The following is a 22499-nucleotide window of genomic DNA, read 5'->3' as shown; positions in this document are numbered from 1 at the left end:
AGATGGGATAATAAAAATACTTTTGAATAACTGTCTCTTTGTTTCCAGTGTTCCAGTGTGAGACACATAACCCCTACCTGGAGTGAGACACATAACCCCTACCTGGAGTGAGACATAACCCCTACCTGTAGGCCTACTGGAGTGAGACACATAACCCCTACCTGTAGGCCTCTGGAGTGAGACACATAACTCCTACCTGGAGTGAGACACATAACCCCTACCTGTAGGCCTCTGGAGTGAGACACATAACCCCTACCTGTAGGCCTCTGGAGTGAGCCACATAACTCCTACCTAGAGTGAGACACATAACCCCTACCTAGCCTCCTAGAGTGAGACACATAACCCCTACCTGTAGGCCTCTGGAGTGAGACACATAACCCCTACCTGTAGGCCTACTGCAGTGAGACACATAACCCCTACCTGTAGGCCTACTGCAGTGAGACACATAACCCCTACCTGGAGTGAGACATAACTCCTACAATTTAGGCCTCTGGAGTGAGACACATAACTCCTACCTGTAGGCCTCTGGAGTGAGACACATAACTCCTACCTGTAGGCCTCTGGAGTGAGACACATAACCCCTACCTGTAGGCCTCTGGACTGAGACACATAACCCCTACCTGTAGGCCTCTTTCTTTGGAACACTGTATGATAAATATTTCCACCTTCGAAGTCTTTCAAATATGTTAATCGATTTGTTTTGTACATCCTTATTATTATTCCTTGATTATCACGTGAGGATCAAACATGAATTGTTTTACGGCCACACTGAAGCACGTTGTGTATTCCCCACATTGTAATGCCATATTATAATTCATTGTAATATGTTTAGGTTCAGAAGGTGAGGAGGTGGTGGTGCACGTGTTTGGCTATATCGTCAAACTTTCCATGCTGACCTGTTTCATTCTAAAGAGTCGGCCCTGAGGGCTTTTATGAGTTTACGAGGCCAGGTTGCGGATGTGTCAGATGTAAAGTCCACCTGTTATCAGGCGGAGGGACGGTCTATCTGACAGGGTCAGAGTGGAGCGGGGCTGCTAGGTGGAGGGAGACCAGTGGAGAGCAGATCCTGGTTGAGGACGGAGCTGAAGGAAGATGGAGCTAGCGAGCACTCACACAGCCTTTGTCCTCATACTGATGTTCCAGTGGGGTGAGTCTGCACCCAGCCGCCTTATGGATCCTATGCTGTGAAAAGTTAGGGGAAATATTTATGAGGTTAACCAAGAGCGACATTCTTTGTGGATTTTTCGAATTGCTGCAAATGTATGTGATGTCCCGTACAAAGTCTTTCTGGGAACTCCAGATTTAATTGATTAAATCTGTAGCCTACATACTCTGGGATAATAGTGTTTGATTTAGAGTTGCACAAAAAAATAATAATTAATTAGTAATTATATGTTTAGGAATTCAGAATGCATCTCCTAATGTGCTGATTAGGGCAACACATATCTCATGTTTAGGGTCAGAGATATGGGGTCAATATAAACTAAGCCAATTAAGAAAGATAAAAAAAACACTAATCCGCAATACTTCTTTTGGGCAATTACATAGATTGTGTTTTGTTCATGAAGAACTGTGTGTTTTTTTCCTTTTATATTCAGTAGATAATACAATGTTAAAAGTGCAAGACATTGTCACATTTTCACAATGCGTAAGACACTTGCTATCTGGGGTATGGCAAATGAACACAGACACACACGTGTGCACTTAAAGTCACATCCTGTGATAAAGGTAGCATTGCAGGGGATATGGATAATCGGACAACCTTTGGCAGGATGAAGGTACTTAATACGGTTCAAAGTGACTGCACCAATGGCCTTTGACCCTGTTACCAGGAGAGCACTGAGTGATGATGACCTAGGGTACCGGGTTAGATTACCCAAAGTGCCCCTATCATCTCCCAAAGGGTGTTCCTTTCATTCATTAGGAAGACCTTTTGAGGTTGTACAGAATGTTATGTAATAGTGAAATAATATTTGAAGGTTATATTAACCACAGACCTTAGTTTACTCATCACAAACACATTCACAGATGTACTTGTCTTGCTGAGATATAGGATCCTGTCGGCTGTGCTTGCCAACAGAAATGTGTAGAAGTAAAAATATATAATGGAAACAGGATTGAAAGATAGCCAACAGGCATGGCATTTAATAACAGATGAGAACATATAAATGTAAAGAGATAGTGATATTCCTGTAAAATTACACAAATCTTCCGTTCGTTTGCTGGACTACTACTGTAAGAAACTAAAATTATGAAATTACGTGAAATGATTACCTATGTATTTGTGCATTACTTATCTATGGAAGAGGATGGGTACATGTGTATCTCTTGGAGTTCTAAGTTTTAATTCAGAATTCTGAGAATAAAGTCAGAATTCTGAGTTTAAAATCAGAAAAATGAGATTAAAGTCTGAATTCTGAGAATAAAGTCTGAATTCTGAGTTTAAAATCAGAATTCTGAGGTTAAAGTCAGAAATCTCAGAATAAAGTCAGAATTCTGACTTAAATTTCACAGGCTGAATAAGGGAGGTTACTTAAAGGCTACCTCTGAGAAACTAAGCAACATACAAGGCAGAACCACAAACGGACCGAAGAAGTCAGATGTAGGCAAGTTTTTGCATGTTCAAGGGGTCTCGTAGACACAAGAGGATTACGTGATTTTTTCAGACTTCTGACTTAATTCTGGGGATCTTAAAGGGAGCTTAAAGTTATTTTAGATGAAAGTCATTAAGGAGCAGGTAGGGGTTAGGAGCATCTTGCTCAAGGGTCCCAACAGGTCGACTGCGTACATTGGGATTGGATCGGAGAACCGTTGGGTGGTGGATCGGACACCATTATCAACCAGTTTGCATCTCTACCATCCACACAGCTGCAGGCGTCCATGAAGAGTGCCTGTCCCCGGGACGGAGGTGTGACTTCACATGTGACTGTACCGACTGTAGCGATGAAAGCCACTGTGGTAAGATGAACCCGTTTTGTATTCATCTTTATTTATTAGCTCTTAGAAGACAAACAACCTATATTTTGTAGGATTGGGTAATGAATAAACATGTTAATGTCTTTTATTGTGTCCATTATATATAGGCCTACTTTATTTGTCTCTACTATCATCATTCTATCATTTATTTATCATCGTTATCACTTGTCTACACTGAGAAGCTGCACCTCAATCAAGCTGATTTCCTTTTTCGGTACTGTTTTATTCAGTTAGCCAACATCATTTGTATGCTTTCTAAAATGTAATTTTCTAAAGGTCCCCTGTTTTACCCCCAGGTTTGAAGTTGAAAAGTCATTACTAACTGTGATTAAGGGCTATACAAATAAAGTTGAATTGAATTGAAATCCGCATTCAGTTCCATCACCCTGCTAGTCTTCAGAACCAAGATGCTACCAAGATGGCCGCCAGGTGATTAAGACCCTTGATGTTTCCCTAGGCTACAGCGGGAAGAGCTTTGCGTGTACCTTTGATGAAGCGACCTCCTGTGGGTGGCGTTCCATAGTCCCTTCCCCCAGCTACACCTGGGAGAAGCATCAGAGAGGGGAGACCCCGCCCACCAGCGGCCCCTCCTCCGACTACACCACCGGCACCGCCTCAGGTGGAGCACAGCATATGACCTACTGAATCATGACATGGCATATGACATGACAGCAATGGCAAATGACATGACGGCCATGGCATATGACATGACGGCCATGTTATATAACATGACGGCCATGTCATGTTATAATGCAGTGACCTAATGGGGCGGGCAATGTAGCATTGTGATAGTTTCTTCAGACGAAGAGGTTGGTATAGGTTGGTATATTTATTGTGTGACATTCGGTAGGTCACTTTATGGGCGTGAAGGCCGTGTCAGCCAGCAGCCCCTTGACCGCAAAGCTGGTCTCACCTACGATGACTAACACCTCTCCGACCTGCCGCCTGCGCCTCCGATACTTCATGTGGGACGCAGGTATTAGGAACCACACGCACACACTGCTCTAGAACCCAGGTATTAGGAGCCACACGCACACACTGCTCCAGAACCCAGGTATTAGGAACCACACGCACTGCACTGCTCTAGAACCCAGGTATTAGGAACCACACGCACTGCACTGCTCTAGAACCCAGGTATTAGGAACCACACGCACACACTGCTCTAGAACCCAGGTATCAGGAACCACACGCACTGCACTGCTCTAGAACCCAGGTATTAGGAACCACACGCACACACTGCTCTAGAACCCAGGTATTAGGAACCACACACACAGCCACACACAAACACACACACACACACTCCTCTAGAACTCAGGTATCAGGGACCACACACACACACACACACACTGCTCTAGAACCCAGGTATCAGGAAACACACACACTGCATCGCTCTAGAAGTATCAGGGACAACATACACACACGCAATAGAAACTATTAGACACAACGGAATATACAGAACACAAAGGAACCTAGTCTAGGGGTCAACTTAGAACACGGAACACGGGGAACCCAGATTTCACAACTGGACAATCACAAAGCAAGAGAGTGGGAGTGGAACAAGCCTTTTCTCGTCCGACTGAAACAATACCCTGAACTGCTCAGCACTTATTTAAAGCACACCTTCTCTCTCTCTACCTCCATTCTCCCTCTCTGTAACCCCCTCTAGGACTAACAGGTCTGGGGCAGACGCCGCTGTGGGCGTCTGTGTTACATCTGAACGGTTCGGGTCTGGTAGTCTGGCGGCCCGGTCACTCTAGTGTCAACGCCTGGAGGGAGGCCGACATTTTCCTCGGTCGCATCCCATTCGGATTCCAAATATATCTGCAAACCAAGCGCACCGAGGGTCTCCGTGGCGACATCGCCGTCGACCAGCTGGAGTTCCTTGACTGCGCTCTGCCCGGTGAGCTACATTTATATGGGGTCACGTTTGCATTAAGTTGCATTTATGTTACAAATTAAAGATTAAATTGTGTTAAAAATTAAAGATTAAATTTACATTGTCTACATGAAGCTTAAATAACTTTACGCTCTATTACGTTAAGTTTAATTTATTTTGAGGTACTTTAAAATGACATTTACACTTCATTACTATATCATTTTTTTTTTTTCTTTACAAAACTTGATTTTGAATACATCAATTACCTTTTTGATATTATTTTTAGAATACATGTTTTTGTTACCCATTAAAAATCGTGGGACAAAAAGCTGTTGCTAACCACAATCAAAGCAGGGTAGGCCATGACAACACATCAACTAGTTAGAGGAAGATAAAGATTCATACGTAAAGAAAAAAAAACGTACAAAGAGAAAAATAGCAACAATTCTTTCTGCTGTGTTTTATGTTGGTTTTGACAATGAATACCATATCCAGAGCTTTGTTGTCATGTAGTAAGAATGTTGCTAGCGTCTCCTCCGCCGTGGCCCCTCTCTTCCTCAGCGCCGAGCGCGTCAGGGCTCTGCGCAGACGGCATGCTGCAGTGTGCGCGCGGGGGATGTGTAGAGCAGCGCCAGGTCTGCGACGGCACCGACGACTGTGGCGACGGCACCGATGAGCTGAAGTGCGGTGAGGGATCAGCGCCTTAATCACATGCATCGAATGTTGAATCTTTTTGATCAGCGAGTGATGGGCCTTTTTTTAATTTTTTTGCAGTAGGCCTAATAATTAAATTGGGGCCAACAATTGTGTGTAAAAAGGTAACCTATCCCTAAAGTCAGAAGGGAACATGCAATTAAAGCAAGAATATAGCGCAAACACTATGTAAAGGATCGAATGGAAATGATGAGGTAGGGGATCAGACGACCCAAGTGAGGGTGTAGTTATGTCACAGTTCAAGATGTAATACCTTAGTGTGTTCAATAGATGTCCTCCTTAGTTCTGTTTTTTGTATTTTTAATTGTAACTTAGCTACTTAGCAAATACTACTTGCTATTAAGCTTATAACGTAAAGGTCAATTTACCTATATGTTTGGTACTTATTTTATGTTGCAATATAAATCTTGCAATACATTTAAATATGCAGGTTTTGAAATCTTGAAGTAACTTCCTACAATTTGAGATGGGGCAACAATTCAAACACCAGATAAATCCTTGTGAGGACACAATGGTCCGGCACAAATACAATGTAACATACAGATTAAAATAACATTTGTGTGGCGGTAGCTACAATCAAATGACTGAGAAGAGTCATTTGACCACCTTGTCTGCAGAGGGCTACCAGGCATGTGACTTTGAGGAAGATCTGTGTGACTGGGACCTGAGATCTTTTTCCGGTCTGAAATGGACACGGACCTCTCAGAACAACATCTCCAGCACCGACCCGCTCAAAGGGCCCGGCAGAGACCATTCAACCAACAGCGTCACAGGTGACGATTCCTTTAAACGTCAGCCCTAATCATTGTACTGTTTATCAGATTTATATATTTTGATGTAAATTTAGGCTCAGTGTTCAAATGTGTGGCTTTGAGTTTTGACGTTGACTTTCAGGCGGAATATTAGAAGAACGTCGTGAGACGATAGATGGACAGTTAGCATACTCACAACGTAATATGTGTTGCGCGTCTTCACTATGTCATCACAGGTCACTTCCTGTACGTAACCGTGCCCGAGGGGGGGCTGAAACATGATTGGGCGGTATTTCAAAGTCCAATCCTGGAACCCACCAACAGCACACACCCTTGCAAGGTGAACTCAAAACACCCACAAAAAACAGTCAAAGTCAATGTCTGTTTGGCTTTATTCGCACAGCCCTCGGACACGACCCAGACGTCAAAGTCTGCAGCCATGGTAACGCAGTGTGTGTGTGTGTGTGTGTGTGTGTGTGTGTTTCTCCCCCGGTCTGTAGCTGGTGATGTACACCCATCAGTTTGGGCCGCGGGCCGGGGGTCTATCCGTCCTGGTTGTAAGCTACAAGATCGCCCCAGTCTGGGAGCGGGGCGGTGACCTGGGGGACCTGTGGGTGAAGGCAGAGGTGGAGGTGGTGGCCAACACCACCTTCCAGGTGAGCGAAGCTCTCCTCCCGTCCAAGAGGACTGTCTGACACGGAAACAGAACTGGTCAGATTATGTTAGGGCTGTTTGCTTCCTCCTCACAGCAAGGAGGGAGGGAGGGAGGGAGGGAGGGAGGGAGGTAGGAAGGGAGATGGGAGGGAAGGAGGGAGGGAGGGAGTGAGGGAGGAAGGGAGATGGGAGGAAAGGAGGGAGGGAGAGAGGGAGGAAGGGAGAGAGGGGAGGGAGGGAGGGAGAGAGGAGAGGGGAGGGAAGGAGGAAGGAAGGGAGGGAGTGAGGGAGGGAAGGAGGGAGTGAGGGCGGGAGGGAGAGAGGGGAGGGAAGGAGGGAGGGAGGGAGTGAGGGCAGGAGGGAGAGAGGGGAGGGAAGGAGGGAGGGAGGGAGAGAGGGAGGGAGGGAGAGAGGGAGGGAGGTAGGAAGGGAGATGGGAGGGAAGGAGGGAGGGAGGGAGTGAGCGAGGAAGGGAGATGGGAGGAAAGGAGGGAGGGAGAGAGGGAGGAAGGGAGAGAGGGGAGGGAGGGAGAGAGGAGAGGGGAGGGAAGGAGGAAGGAAGGGAGGGAGTGAGGGAGGGAAGGAGGAAGGGAGGGCGGGAGGGAGAGAGGGAGAAAGGGAGAGAGGGGAGGGAAGGAGGGAGGGAGGGAGGGAGTGAGGGGAGGGAAGGAGGGAGGGAGGGAGAGAGTGAGGGAGCTCTGTGTTCTCTTGAGTTCTCATGTTTCTCCTCTGTGCCTCAGATCCTGGTGGTGGCAGCCATCAGGGATGCTGAGTATGGGGGGATTGGAGTCGACAGCTTGCGTCTGTCCCCCGGCTGTGTCAGATCATCAGGTGAACCCCTCCACAGATCCTACACCACCCGTAGCCCATCAGACACTAGACAGGGCTCTCCCCGTTGGTTAATCATGACGACCAATCGTTGATTCACAGAATGAACCAGGAGTCATTTTATTATTATTATTAGAAGAAAAAATAGTTAGTAATCTTTAGTTCTTTCTAGAAAACATGACAAAGTTGACGGAATTCCCCCATCCCCCTGGAGATCCCTGCATCGAGAGCAGCAAGATGTGCGACTTCGCCACCGACTGCTCAGAGTCCGCTGACGAAGACACGTGTGGTGAGCTCACAGACCTCTGGCCCTGGGCCTAGAAGATGATGATGTTGTGGGTTGATAATGAGTTGAAGAGGCCCTTTACGTGGATTAGCCATTAAAAGCCTTCTGAGAATCTGCCTATTTGTGACATCGCAAGTGGGCATGTCCACCCTGATGTTGGATTGAGTAAAGATTATGATGATGATGATGATGATGATGAGATGACTAAATTCCTAATCTATTCGAGTCTTGAATCTCTTTCAAGTATTTATACAGTCGATGTTTGAGACCATGTGGACTAACCATTTGTGGTAAACACAATCTGCCACAAAATACAAAAGTCAATTACAGGGGTTCAGAAACAAGGTTTTAGCTATAGTTACAAAAAGTCATGTACCTTATTTTTGTGGATTGCCAAGAAATGTTTTTAAATGGACGGGGCTTTAAAATCACTGTTGAGTATTTAGTTTAAATAATAATAAAACCCCAATGACTGAACTATCGGTGTGGTAGTTTGTATCAGAACAGGTCAGGGGTCGTTCAGACTCAGTGAAGGGGAATGAGGCTCACTTTTCATAGATTGTCTCCGTAAAGGATTGCGTAACTTTTTTCGCAATCCTTGTGAATCATCTCGAGGACACGTTGCAGGGCAGGAAAACCTTAATCTGGCTGCTCCTACATATCCAAACTTTGAGGCGTAATAACGACATACCGCTCTCTTATTTTGCTAGGTGATTTCTCCTACGATAAGGGCAGCTCAGGTTGGACAGACAGGAGCATTGGAAGTCAAGCCTGGACGCTGCATAAGAATTCTAACTCCATCCCCAAAGGTATCAGCATGTCAGCCATTTATGTCACTGTGTAAAGCAGGGCATGTTTGGCAATTTACTGCTTTGTAATCCACCACCATTGGGTTTCATCTGGTAATTCCCCTCCCCTCTTTTTGTTCTGCCTGCTCCTTCTCCTGCCAATCGCTCTCCTTTACTTATTGTCCCACTATCTCTTCCAACATCTCACTCTCCCTCCCTTTCTCCATATCTTGACAACCTCCTTTCTCTCCCTCCCTCTTGCTCTCTCTATTTCCCTCTTCTCTCTTTCTCTCTCACTCTACCTCTACCTCTCTCCCTCTTTATATTTCTACCTTTCTTTCTTTCTTTCTTTCTTTCTTTCTTTTCCTCTCTCTTGTCTTGAGAACCTCCTTTCTCTCCCTCCCTCTCTGTTCCTCTATTTCTCTCTCTCTCTCTCTCTCGCTCTCTCCCCCTCCCTCTTTCCCTCCCTCTCCCCCTCCCTCTCTCTCTACTCTCTCTCCCTCTCTCTCTCTCTCTACTCATGTCTTCTCTCTCCCCCCTCTCCTGCCCTCTCTCTCCTCATGCCTTGCCTACCTCTCTCGCTCTCTCTCTCCCCCTGTAGAGGAGTACCTGTATGTCTCCGGGGCCCCTGGCCAGCAGCTGACGGACGCCCAGTGCAGAACTCCTCCCCTGGGGCCCTCGGGGCCGGCCTGCAGCCTCTCCTTCTCCTACGCCCTCACCGGAGCCCCCGACCACATTGGTATGCGGGCCCCCATGCACCAGTAGTTATATGGCTGGGAGGGGTGGAGGACTGGATGATGGATGGATAGTAACAGAAATATACAGAAAGGACCGATGGATGGAGCGAATGATACAGAGATAGATGGATGGAGAGAGAGATGGATGGATGTATGGATGGATAGAGAGAATGATATTGCGATAGATGGATGGATAGAGAAAGAGATGGATGGATGGATGGATGATAATGAGATAAAGAAAGCGAGATGAGTGGATGAAATTGCTGAATTGCTGAAATTGCATGGCTGTATGGATGAATATTGAGAGAAAGATAGAGAGGTACATGAAATGAATTGATGAATACATGGATGAATCGATGGATGGATTGTATGAAGAGACGTATAGATACATGTATCTGTTTTGTCCCTCTTTATACTTCAAGGTCATAAGTTCTTTCTTACTTTTTTACCAAACGTCAGACTATAGAATTCCATAGAAGTGCTCCTGAGTTTAATGCCAACTAGTCAGCTCTGCAGTGCTGTCTCCTCCCACTTCAATCACTTTTCCTCCAATCACGTGCAGGAGACCTGTCAGTCCGACTGATTGACAGCTTGAGGGGCCAGTTGCCTAAGCTGTGGGAGTTCAGTGGGAAGACCGGCCCTGAGGAGACGGCCTGGCGCGTGGCCGAGGTGACAGTTGGTCATCGACAACATCGCTTCCAGGTAAAAAACACAAACAAGTAAATAAATAAACAGACAAATACATGTCTGAGGGGACATCCCTCAGACCATGGTGACCACACTGCAGATAAACAGAGCGAGCAGTGCAGTGTGTGGGAAGTTCCACTTCCCAGCCGAAGGTCCTGGGAGCTTACCGCCAATGACGTTTGAACGTCGCCATCGTAAAAATTACACAGAACAGAAACAAACTGTATTCAAACAGTAGTACTTTGAAGAATGACGTCATCAAATGTATCCGAATAACGATTCAAATAAGACAGAGTCCTCTTGATTGAATAACCCGCTTCCAACGATCCAGCTTCAATGTGTTTTAATTTTGTTGCCGTTCAGCTGGCGTTTGAAGCTCGGGCCGCGACTCTGGGTCTGAACGCCACCGTCCGAGTGAAGGACGTCCGCTTCCACCGCTGCCACCCCAACAACCTGCCCTCCTCCCCCTCAGGTAGAGCCCCCCCCCACCGCTGCCTCTGTGCCATGGGTTTACACTGTGGCTCCACTGTACCATTGTACTGTATTCTCTGGTCCCCGGCAGGCCTGGCGTGTAACTTTGAGGACGGGCTGTGTGACTGGTACCAGGACCACAGTGATAACTTCGACTGGACGCTGCTCCCGGGAATGGACCACACCATCGGGACCGGTAACACCAGGCTCACAGCCAAAGATGATCGTCTAAATAATGAACGATGATCATGATCGTGACCAAAGATTATCCGAACAAATAGGATGATATTATCATTTATTTTAATGCACATTTTTAGAATTATATTGTCTGAGCCTTTCAGCTCTTAGAATCAAATTGTAACAAATTCTACTGACACGTTCACCAATATTCTGTCCTGTTCGAGTAAAAGCCTGATGGAAGCTAAAATAATCAATAAATTACTCTAACCATACCTTACCCTCCAGGTAAGAGTCTGGTGTTGGCTAAACTAACTAACTAACTAACCCTAACTAATCCCAGAGTAAGAGTCTGGTGGTGGCTAAACAAACTAACTAGCTAACCCTAACTAACCCTTACCAGGTCGGAGTCTGGTGGTTGACCTATGGGACCCGTCTCTGAGGGGGGGGTCCGGTCGCCTGCTCTCCTTCCCCCAGCAGGCCTTCCCTACAGACCGCTGCCTGGCCTTCTACTACAAGCTCTACGGCTCGCAGACAGGTACAAACCACGGCTCAGACACGCAGACAGGTACAAACCACAGCTCAGACACGCAGACAGGTATAAACCACGGCTCAGACACGCAGACAGGTACAAACCACGGCTCAGACACGCAGACAGGTACAAACCACGGCTCAGACACGCAGACAGGTACAAACACTACGGCTCAGACACGCAGACAGGTACAAACCACGGCTCAGACACGCAGACAGGTACAAACCACGGCTCAGACACGCAGACAGGTACAAACCACGGCTCAGACACGCAGACAGGTACAAACACTACGGCTCAGACACGCAGACAGGTACAAACCACAGCTCAGACACGCAGACAGGTACAAACCACGGCTCAGACACGCAGACAGGTACAAACCATGGTTCAGACATGCAGACAGGTACAAACCACAGCTGAGTTCAATGTTACCTTGAACCTGGAGACCAACCGGTGATGATCGCATGCAGACTGTTTCTCAAAGGCTTGATTGTTTTTCAAATGGTTTTCAAATACTTAATTTGGATTATTTTGAAATGTTACAAAACAAAATGCCCCCAATGCAATTGTAATTGGTGTATATATTTTGATGAAACCATATAATTCTTAGTTGCAGTCTTTCATTTTCTTTCAATGGTTAATACCTTTTTCACATTTCCCGATAATGAATCACATACAAATGTTTTTACACGAACATTTATCCAATTGCTCTCTAACTGCTATATCAATAGAAATAAAAATATATTGTCATGCTTAAAATTAATTCAAATGTGTCTTCCCATTACCATTTGCCATCCACCAATCACGTGCAGGCGTACTGAATGTGAAACTGACGGACGGCTTCGGCCATGAGGTGTTGCTATGGTCACGCAGCGGAGCTCATGGAAACTTCTGGCATGAAGAACACTGCACAGTCCCTCATCAGCTCAGCAATTTCCAGGTATGGCTGGCACTCACCTCTCTAGCACTATGTACCCAATTAAAGGATTACCTCCTTGTTGAGACTGTTGGTTTAGTTCAAGTATTATAATGATACAGCTGGCTCTGCTTCATTTAGCACATTCTGAAAAATGTATTAACGTGTAATTTAGAGTCTTCGCAGCAATCTATAATTATAAGTGTTGATGACTATTACAAGTATTATTGAGATGTACCTTTGATGTGATAGGAACTAACTAAGGGCTAAGATTGTGAATTGTGTGGCTGTCCAGTGAATTCAGCAGGACAGCGGTTTGTTTCTGAAGGGCTTCTGTATCGTATTTCGTAGTTTCCAAAACAAACAAAAATCGAAATGCATCTTCACGAACCCGTATGTTTACACAACCTCAACCGATGTCCCGTCTCCACGCCGACAGCTGGTGTTTGAGGTGCTGCGCTGGGGCTTCGACGGGCGCGTCGCCATCGATGACGTGGCCCTCCTGGAGCGGCCCTGCGGTGTGCCGCGGCTCTGCTCCTTCGAGGGCCAGGTGTGTGGCTACACCAGCTCGGGGGCCGTCCGCTGGGGCCAGTGGAACGGCCACGCGGCGGCCTCCACCGGGGGCCCCAAAGCGGACCACACGCTGGAGACGGCGATGGGTGAGGGGGAGAGGGTTTTTAGGATTGGATGAGTTTGTGTGTTTTTGTATGTACTGTCGGAATATGCCTACCGGCTCCTTAATGAAATTAACAATTAACAAATAAAAAGACAGCTATACAGTTAATATAATGCCTCGGTAGTCGCCTCAGGACTTGTTCACAGAGCGTCGTCGTAGGACTTTGTTATGAAGGACACTAACATGTGTATTATTATGGGTCTGCTCCATTTGTTAAGCCAGTGCACATATATAGTAGGCTTATAGTAGGCTACTCCTTTAGTTTACCCTCCTGGAACATAAAAGGAGCCGACCCATAACTAGTATCCTCAGAACAGCTGTGTTTGTCCTACGACCAGGCCGCTGTGTACAGGGCTGATGTTCACAGCATTATATATGCTACCAATTATATAAATCCCTCTGGTAGCTCCGAACAAATCAGACAATAAAGTGAACTCTTATTTAACAGACACTTTTATCCAAATGATACTTATAATGAATGGTTGTGAGTTATGAGCAGTTAGTAACTAAACTAATGACCCGCATACAGAGTATACAGAGCTTATCTCAGTACTAAAGGTGTGTATTGTGAGACAGAGCGTATCCCCTCAGTACTTAAGGTGTGTATTGTGAGACAGAGCGTATCCCCTCAGTACTAAAGGTGTGTATTGTGAGACAGAGCGTATCCCCTCAGTTCTTAAGGTGTGTATTGTGAGACAGAGCGTATCCCCTCAGTACTAAAGGTGTGTATTGTGAGACAGAGCGTATCCCCTCAGTACTAAAGGTGTGTATTGTGAGACAGAGCGTATCCCCTCAGTACTAAAGGTGTGTATTGTGAGACAGAGCGTATCCCCTCAGTACTAAAGGTGTGTATTGGCCCCCAGGGTACTACATGATGGTGTACAGTGGTGTGGGCGACCTGGGGCTGGACGGCCTCAGCACCCTGAGATCCCCGCTCCAACCGGGCTCCAGTGGCGCCCAGTGTGTCCACTTCTGGTACCACATGGGAGGGAAGCACCCTGGTGAGGCAGGCGTGTGCACACACACACACACACACATCAAGACACACACGCGCACATGCACACAAACACACACACATTTGTAGAGCATGGGCGAGAACACCCTAGTGATGCACGCACACACACGCACATGCAGACACGCTCATCCAAACATAAACACACACACACACACACACACACACACACACACATACACACACACACACATACACACACTAGTAGAACATGGGCGAGAACACCCTGGTGAGGCACGCACACACACACAAACAAACACACACATGCACGCACGCAAACACGTACAAACACACGCTCATGCACACGCAAACACACACACACACACACACACATACACACACTGGTACAACATGGGCCAGAACATCCTGGTGAGGCACCCACACATGCACACACATATGCGCACACGCACTCACGCAAGCACAAACATTAGACACTTTAACGTGTGTGTATGTGTGTGTGTGTTTGTGTGTGTGTGTGTGTGTGTGAAGGTCTCTTCAGCGTATACATGAAGCCGGTGACGGGAGACAGAGTGAAGCTCTTTTCTAACAACCTCGACCAAGGAGATGTCTGGCGCCATGGCAACGCCAACATCAGCAGCAACCTGGTAGACTGGCAGGTCAGTATTCGCACACACACAGACAGACAGACACACACACACAATTCCCAAGGTGGATGTGTGGTGTGTTTGTAGAAAAATTAGGTGTTTACAAAGGTGGGACGTTGAATAGTACAAATGTCAAACACAAATGTGTGTATGATTTGCGTCCAGTTGGAGTTCGAGGTGGTCGGGGGAGGGGGAAAGGACACAAGTGTTGCTGTTGACGACGTTTCCCTGCTGGCTCATCCTTGTGAGAGCGAAGGTTTGTTTGCGGTGTTTTAAAATGACAGATGTATTTTATTCTGATTTCATTCCATTTTAAGCTTCACCAAGAGCAGGCTGGGATGGTGAAGTGTCTCTAATTGACCTACAGTGCTTTCAAACTCTTAAAGCATTTAAATTCCATGACTACAATCAATATTCACTGTAAGTCACTGTCTGCACTTTGAGGTGCTCATGTGTTGTGTTTTTGAAAACAAAAGCGGATCCTAAATATCTAGAATAACTAGAATTGTAATTGCGGAAACATACAATTATAAATATTAAAAGAGCAATTCAATAGTTATTAACCTTTGGTTGTGCGTTTTTAAATATAACACAAACACAAATAAAGAACATATCTAATATTATAAATAGGGCTACAGTCAATCTCAACAGTACTTTAGTTTTTTAATTAAAAAGAACATCACTGTTAAACAAAAACAAACGACCTGCATTGAGAGCAGAGAGGAGTTCTGCATGGCAGCCAATCCTTTATTTACCGAGACAGCGATCAGAGTTAATTCACCTCAGTCAGCCATGGTCAGTTAAACCAAGACTTAATGAATCCCTCTGGGTGCGTCTGTTGTTCCAGCACCTTATTCAGCCTTTGTGATAAGGGAGGAGGGGGGTCGCGCATTCATGTCACCACTATTACGTCAAATCAATTGAAAGAATAAAACAATCGTAACATTACCAACAATCACAATCAAATATTATAAATAGGTAACGATTCAGGAATTAACAGTTAAACAGGAACAGTTAACACCATGAGGAGCATTCAAGTGAAATCATCATGGTGAGTGAGCGTTGAACAGGGTTTCCCACCCACACCAAGTGGAATTTGACCTCATAGCCCCACTGTAGTTGTTTTGAACAATGAACAAAAACACAGTGAGTGGACTGTGTTGGCGTAATGACATAACTTGCGTTAATGGTAGAAGTAAACTCATTATATTAGCAACTAGTTGGCAGCAGTAAACCAGGATTTGCAAAGAAAATATAATTACATTGTATGATATTACCTATATGTGATTGTATTGCATCATTATATAGTATAACTGGAGAATGTTATGTCTATAAGTATCATTGTGGTATATAATATTGTGTTTATAGCTGTATTCCTGGTTCCAACGTCCAGGTTCCAAGTGTACTCTGGAGCAGGGCCTGTGTGGCTGGACCAACACCAACCATCTGGACCGGGACAAGCTGGACTGGGACATCACCAGCAGAGAGACAGAAACACACTACCCTGTCCCCATGCATGACCACACACTGGGGACAGAGCGAGGTAGGGCCGGAATGGAGCGAGAGAGAGACAGAGAGAGAGGGAGAGGGGGAGAGAATATTATTTTTTAAGGTGAATATTTCCCCCACTGACTTTCTGTTCCCGTTGTACAGGTCATTTCCTGTTCTTCCCCAGCAGCAGTCGGACGCCAGCCAACCAGAATGCTTGGCTGGTCAGCGCCCATCTCCCTCCAACCAAGGGCACCTGTCTGTGGTTCTGGGCTCACAGACCCTCCTCTGGTAACTAACCCACAAACAAATACACACTCATGACTAACCCACAAACAAATGCACACTCATGACTAACCCACAAACAAATACACACTCATGACTAACCCACAAACAAATACACACTCATGACTAACCCACAAACAAATACACACTCATTACTAACCCACAAACAAATACACACTCATGACTAACCCACAAACAAATACACACTCATGACTAACCCACAAACAAATACACACTCATTACTAACCCACAAACAAATACACACTCATGACTAACCCACAAACAAATACACACTAGTAACTAATCAACAAACAAACATGTGAGAGCAAACAATGTGGACTGTAGTGGGGTCTGGACTGTATTAACATGGTCAAGACTCCAAATGGTCGACCATCTTAAAGGTGTTGTCACATCGTACACATATCGCTCCATCCAGCGGACAACGTGCTGAAGGTGTGGAGGCTGACGGGGGTGAGCAGTCTCTACCAGCTGCTGAAGGTGGAGGCGGTGGAGGGCACCTGGGCCCCCTTCAATATTACCATCACCTCCACCGAAAGCTACCAGGTTAGCACGCTAACACACACTATAGCGACACATGGCCTATATATAAAGTATAGCTTCACCTCCACTGAAAGCTTCCAGGTTAGCACGCTAACACACACTATAGCAACACATGGGCTATATATAAAGTATAGCATCACCTCCACCCACAGCTGCCAGGTTAGCACGCTAACACACACTATAGCGACACATGGCTTATATATAAAGTATAGCATCACCTCCACCCACAGCTACCAGGTTAGCACGCTAACACACACTATAGCAACACATGGGCTATATGTAACGTATAGCATCACCTCCCCCCACAGCTACCAGGTTAGCACGCTAGCACACACACAATACAGCTAAGATGGTCAATACAACGTGAGCATCACCTCCATCCAATGCTACCAGGTTAGCGCATGTTAGTGCGTACATGGTCAAAGGCATCAATACAATATATTGGATCAAATGGATACAAAATTAAATATGAATACGAAGAAATATACAAACTCAAATATTACCTTCACAGTGGAAAGCAATAACAAGAATACAATACAGCGATGAATAGTCTCACTCATGATAGTGTGTGTTGCTGTCCTCCCATGACCTGTTCTTGTCCCCAGATTGTGTTGGAGGGGGTCCGGGGCTCTGCGGGTGTCCTGGCCCTGGATGACATCCAGTACACCGTGGGCACCGACTGTGACGGCAGAGTCACAGACCCACAAGGTAGGAAACAGAACCGCTCCCCGCCCCTCATAGTCAGGAAGTCAGCTTTAGCCAATTCTATTAATATCAGAGGGCTTTATATGCCTGTTTCACAAACAATAAGCTTTCTGTGTTGTAAAGGTGCAGAAATATTCGATTTTTTTTGTTGTTGAAAAAAATCCTTTTGAAAACATGTGTTTCTCTTTTTTATTTATCATCCCCTCCTGAAGTGTCAGTTGATCATTGACCTAATCCGTGAATACTTTATTCAGCTAATCTGAATTTTTTTTTTTGTCTTCTGTTATGTAACCGTTATCTGTTGTTAGCTCAGCAACCGATTGTTTGCAATATTATCTCATCTCATTCTCAATGTATCTTATGTTTGAATAATATCTGAGCGGACTCCTTCTAAACTTATGTTAACTCATCTAATTGTATCATATATATTTATTCTGTCTCATCTTACTCAACCTTACCTCAGCTTATCTGATCTGATCAAACGTTGTTGTTATCTCCGCTACGTTATCCTATATAATTCAATTTTATGCCTTACCATCCCATCTTACAACACTTTCCCTCCTACCTTACCTTGCTCGCATGTCATTTCCCATTACCACCACACCATCCCGCCCTGCACCACAGAGCAGCCCTCATTAACACGTGTTGTTGTGCAGAGGGGGGCCAGGCAGGCAGCGACGCCGGTGGCATCGCCGCGGCCGTCATCGTGGTTCTGCTCCTGCTGGGCTCGCTGGCCGGCCTCCTCGTCTTTTACCTGCGCACCAGGGAGACGGACGACCAGCTCATCCCCAGTCGGTCAGCCCGCCAATCAGTCGCCTCCTCTGGGGGCAAAGGCATCGTCAACGGGGTGTACGATCCAGAGAGCGAGGTGAGGGTCGCTTCAAATGGACCTCCATTTGGAAATTCATTGGTGGTATGTTTTAGGGTGTTTGATCCCCAGCCAATAGGCACTGGGTTGGATCTCCTAACCTCCACAACCTAACCTGCAGGAATCCGTGAGCCTAGATACTTCCTGGAATGATAAAGACTTAAAAAGGGGTGCAGCTGTAGGAGGGGCAGGCTAGGTTAATGGTTAGTAGAAGAGGGAAAGAAACTTCACAATACATGAGTCAGGTTGACTCAAAAATATTAATTTAGGTTAATGCTACCCTCCTACAGAGGACTATAGTGTGGTCATCTATATTGACACTCTGCACTGCGAGGTCAGGAAAACATAAGGCTCTTGTTGAACCTGTCTCAAATGATCACACCTTGACTCACTGAAAACAGGTAGCCAGAGATAAACCAACAGCTCACAAGGAACTGACAAACCAACTAGGGAACTGGCCGGTTTGGTAAGACCCAGGGTTAATTGTCCAGTGGTAAAACAAGCCCGATTTTTGTTCAATACACCTCAAATCACTTTTTTTTTTTTTTTAAACCCAGCCGACAGTACATATTGCAATACATTGTATCCTCACTCAAACAACGTAGTAATACGGTATCGTGGGGTCCTGCCGATTCTTTAACCACACAGTGGTTAGAATGTTTGACCCCCAAGTAAAAGGTACTAGGTTTGATCCCCAAAAACCTTGACAGCTTTCCCTGCAGACATCCATGATGCAAGACGCCTAACCACTAATAGCACAGGAATGCTGTCTTAAAATAAATCCCTGTGCGTGACTTTGGATAAAACCGTCTGCTAAATAACAAAATAGTCAAAGTTCAAATGAGTGGAGGGTTGGTTCGTTAGAGACGTACAGACAAGGCGAGACATTTGTTTTCAGTCTGTACTTTAGCTAATCCTGTGAGTCAAGCAGGAGCACGTAGCTTGTGCTAGTGCTAATCCACTCCACTTTTGACACATTGGAACAAACTGTTCCATACTTCTACCTGTGTGACCCAAACACCTATTTCACATCAGTTGATCATAGTTCTGTATAATCACTAGTAGTAGTTCATTGTAGTTCTTAGTGGTTCATCATTATTGTGTAGTTGTTTCTAGTTCAGTATAATCATTGGTAGTTCTCAGTGGTTTATCATTATTGTGTAGTTGTTTCTAGTTCTGTATAATCATTGGTAGTTCTCAGTGGTTTATCATTATTGTGTAGTTGTTTCTAGTTCAGTATAATTATTGGTAGTTCTCAGTAGTTTATCATAATTTTACAGTTGTTCTTAGTTAATAAGCTCTCTGTATTTATGTTTCAAGAGTTGTGCATGAGGACATCATATTATATAAATGTAATTGGATTAATTTCCTCAGGATCGCGTGACGATTCCATCAATTCAGAACCATCCCATGGCTGCGGGCTTCAACGACGTGCTAACCTCTGTGAGTACGGCAGGGGTTGGTTTATGGTGTCCTTAGATGTTGGAACCTGTCAATCAAAGGATCAAATCATCCATTTGAGTGACAAGTAACCGCCTTTTTTCTATTCTTTGTATAATAGTTCGTACAATGTGAGCGTTGTGTTCTGGGGCCCTGCCGTCTTATTCTACTGAATATCACACAAAACCTGTCTGCAAACATTTTGTTTATTTTAGCTCCCTACGACCAAGAAGCCTTTGCCAAGATTACGCAAGTTTCCATAAACTAGTACTTTTTTTTTACTGAGAGCAGACTCCGTAGTTCAAGAAGATGGTAAAGTTCGATGTCTAAAGTGTTTTGTCCAAAGGATAAAACCTATTTAACATTGCAATAATTAAAGAATATTTGGACCCGAGCAGGGGCCTGACAAAATAAGTTTGAGAACCTCTGCGCTATTGGCTCATGAATGTCATAAAGAACTCATTATTTAGCAAGCTAAATAATGTGGTTAGCTTGCTGCCAAATTAGAAATTCGGAATTCAGCATTCACACTTCAGGTTCAGATTAGATTCGCGCAGATACGGCGCCAGAAGCTACGGGAATATCAGTTTGTGTGCACCGCTGCAGATCTTTAATAATTTTCATGTTTTACATTTTTGTCAAACTAAATGTTAAAGGTGTGTTTTCTCTGCAGGACTCTGGGACCTTCAGGGAGAAGGAGGTGGCGTGAGCGGGAGGGACAAGGGAGGGGCGTCACCTGAAGGTGGCCAAAGAGAGAATGGCGATATCACAGCAGCAGAACTGCTTGTGTCGTCCTGGTACAGACACACAGATACACACACACACACACACACACACACACACACACACACACACACACACACACACACACACACACACAAGCACATTAGCAGTGTGGTCGACGATGTATGTGTCTGCCACAACGAGCGCTAATGCTAACAGGCTAATGTGCAGGCCGGATCAGTGAGGCCAGCTGGAGGTACTGCAGACTCTGCGATGGGCGCTAGAGCTAGCTCTAGTTGTGGATGGTCGTCTGAAGGAGAACAGCGATACAGCGGACGTCAGGGGCGGAGGGGGAACCGCTAGTTGGCATGACAACATGCGCGTTCCTCAGATTTAGCTAACTGGCTAACCGACACCCCAGTTGTGGAACAAAGGATTAATTGTTGGTTGATAAACATTGCAGAGGCAAATTAGATATGATTTAACCTCCGGAAACATAGAATGCAATGATATAGGAGAGTTTAGAAAAGGAATCTGACAATATTTGTCTTCTTAAGTAGCAATTGAAATGTAACAAAACATGAAAGAGGGTCGATGTCACAGAAAACAAGATGGAGTGTGTATGACGTTTGAATGAATTAAAGATTAAACTGTGAACAAGACCCTCCGTGAATCTGTGTATCGTTTTACTCAAAGCAATGTATACACACACACACACACGCCCACACCTACATCATGAGCAACTAATGCTCTACCAATTTTCAGTTGACGATTCGATTACTTGTTTGTTTTCTATTTCTGACAAACAGTTAACTTTACCAACTGGTAGGCTGATTTATCCGCCATACAGGGTGGTAACTCCCACTTGTGATGTCACAAACAACTACATTTAAAAATGGCTGATTAACACCTTGTACCATAGTTAAGAATAATCAAGAGTTTGCTGGTTTTATGCTTCAATTTAGCTTTTTAACTGAATTTCCACCTTGGTTAAAAAAAAATATTTTATTTTGAAGTTTTGAGGGAAGCTTCGGTTGAGGTATGACTTTCAGTTATTTAAAACCCTTCTGTGTAGTTATCACTTAGGGCTCTAAATCACATCTTGTCAAATAAGGACGCTACCAAGGAATATTTGAAAGGGTTGCCTGTGAATGGCTTTTTGTCCTTGGATCTTTTTTGAATAAACCCTATCATTGCTACGTGGTTATTTCTTGTATTTACTTTAGATTGTGCAAATATTCGACGTTGTTTTTTTTAATCGGACCAGGGAGTGACAAATCAATCCCATAGCAACGCCCGCGTCTCTACGGCAACAACCTCCCTGGTCCCCCACCGCTGCCTCCGATCACAGCCTCTCCGCTGATGCTGCTGACCACCACCACCACTCTCAGCTGCATGATTAGGCATCCACATGTTTTTCTGGATGTGGGGAGATAACATCATGATTATCCTGCCACAATTCGGGTGGATACGATAAGGACAACTTTGAACGTGATACTCGCATAGCCGGCGTTGTGGTGGTGTCAAAATCAAGGGTTTTAGCGATTATATTTTGTACGAAAGCCCGGAGAGATCAACACCATTCACTGCGCTGTGTCCGAATGGATCCCGCGGTGCTGATCTTCCTCCTGTATGTCATGATCGCGCACGAGCTGGTCTGCGGTTTGATGCAATACCGCAGACAGTCCGTCAAGCCGCGTGGACGGAGTGGACCCATGTTGTGCACGAGGTGAGTGGCGCGAAAA

The 22499-nt window shown here is 45.3% G+C and overlaps 1 protein-coding gene across 1 annotated transcript; it reads left to right on the top strand.

Annotated features, from left to right (window-relative positions):
• Window positions 1-176: 176 nt before the first annotated feature.
• Window positions 177-20740, top strand: mamdc4 (MAM domain containing 4; the record flags this gene model as incomplete). Its single annotated transcript, XM_079755596.1, has 29 exons — window positions 177-1147; window positions 2869-2958; window positions 3434-3595; window positions 3827-3952; window positions 4643-4876; window positions 5414-5539; window positions 6184-6339; window positions 6555-6658; window positions 6819-6974; window positions 7713-7803; window positions 7973-8089; window positions 8797-8895; window positions 9476-9613; window positions 10174-10313; window positions 10662-10770; window positions 10861-10965; window positions 11350-11484; window positions 12288-12415; window positions 12831-13050; window positions 13931-14068; window positions 14569-14696; window positions 14850-14940; window positions 16078-16227; window positions 16338-16463; window positions 16894-17021; window positions 17624-17726; window positions 18380-18591; window positions 19966-20034; window positions 20705-20740. The coding sequence occupies exons 1-29, from the start codon at window positions 1093-1095 to the stop codon at window positions 20738-20740; spliced, it is 3672 nt and encodes a 1223-aa protein (XP_079611722.1). The 5' UTR covers window positions 177-1092.
• Between the last annotated feature and the right edge of the window lie 1759 nt (window positions 20741-22499).

This window comes from Pollachius pollachius, assembly GCF_949987615.1.
Source record: "Pollachius pollachius genome assembly, chromosome: 18".
NCBI classification, from domain to species: Eukaryota; Metazoa; Chordata; class Actinopteri; order Gadiformes; family Gadidae; genus Pollachius; species Pollachius pollachius.
The sequence above is the reverse complement of the archived record's forward strand: the minus strand, read 5'-3'. Positions and strand labels throughout refer to the sequence as shown.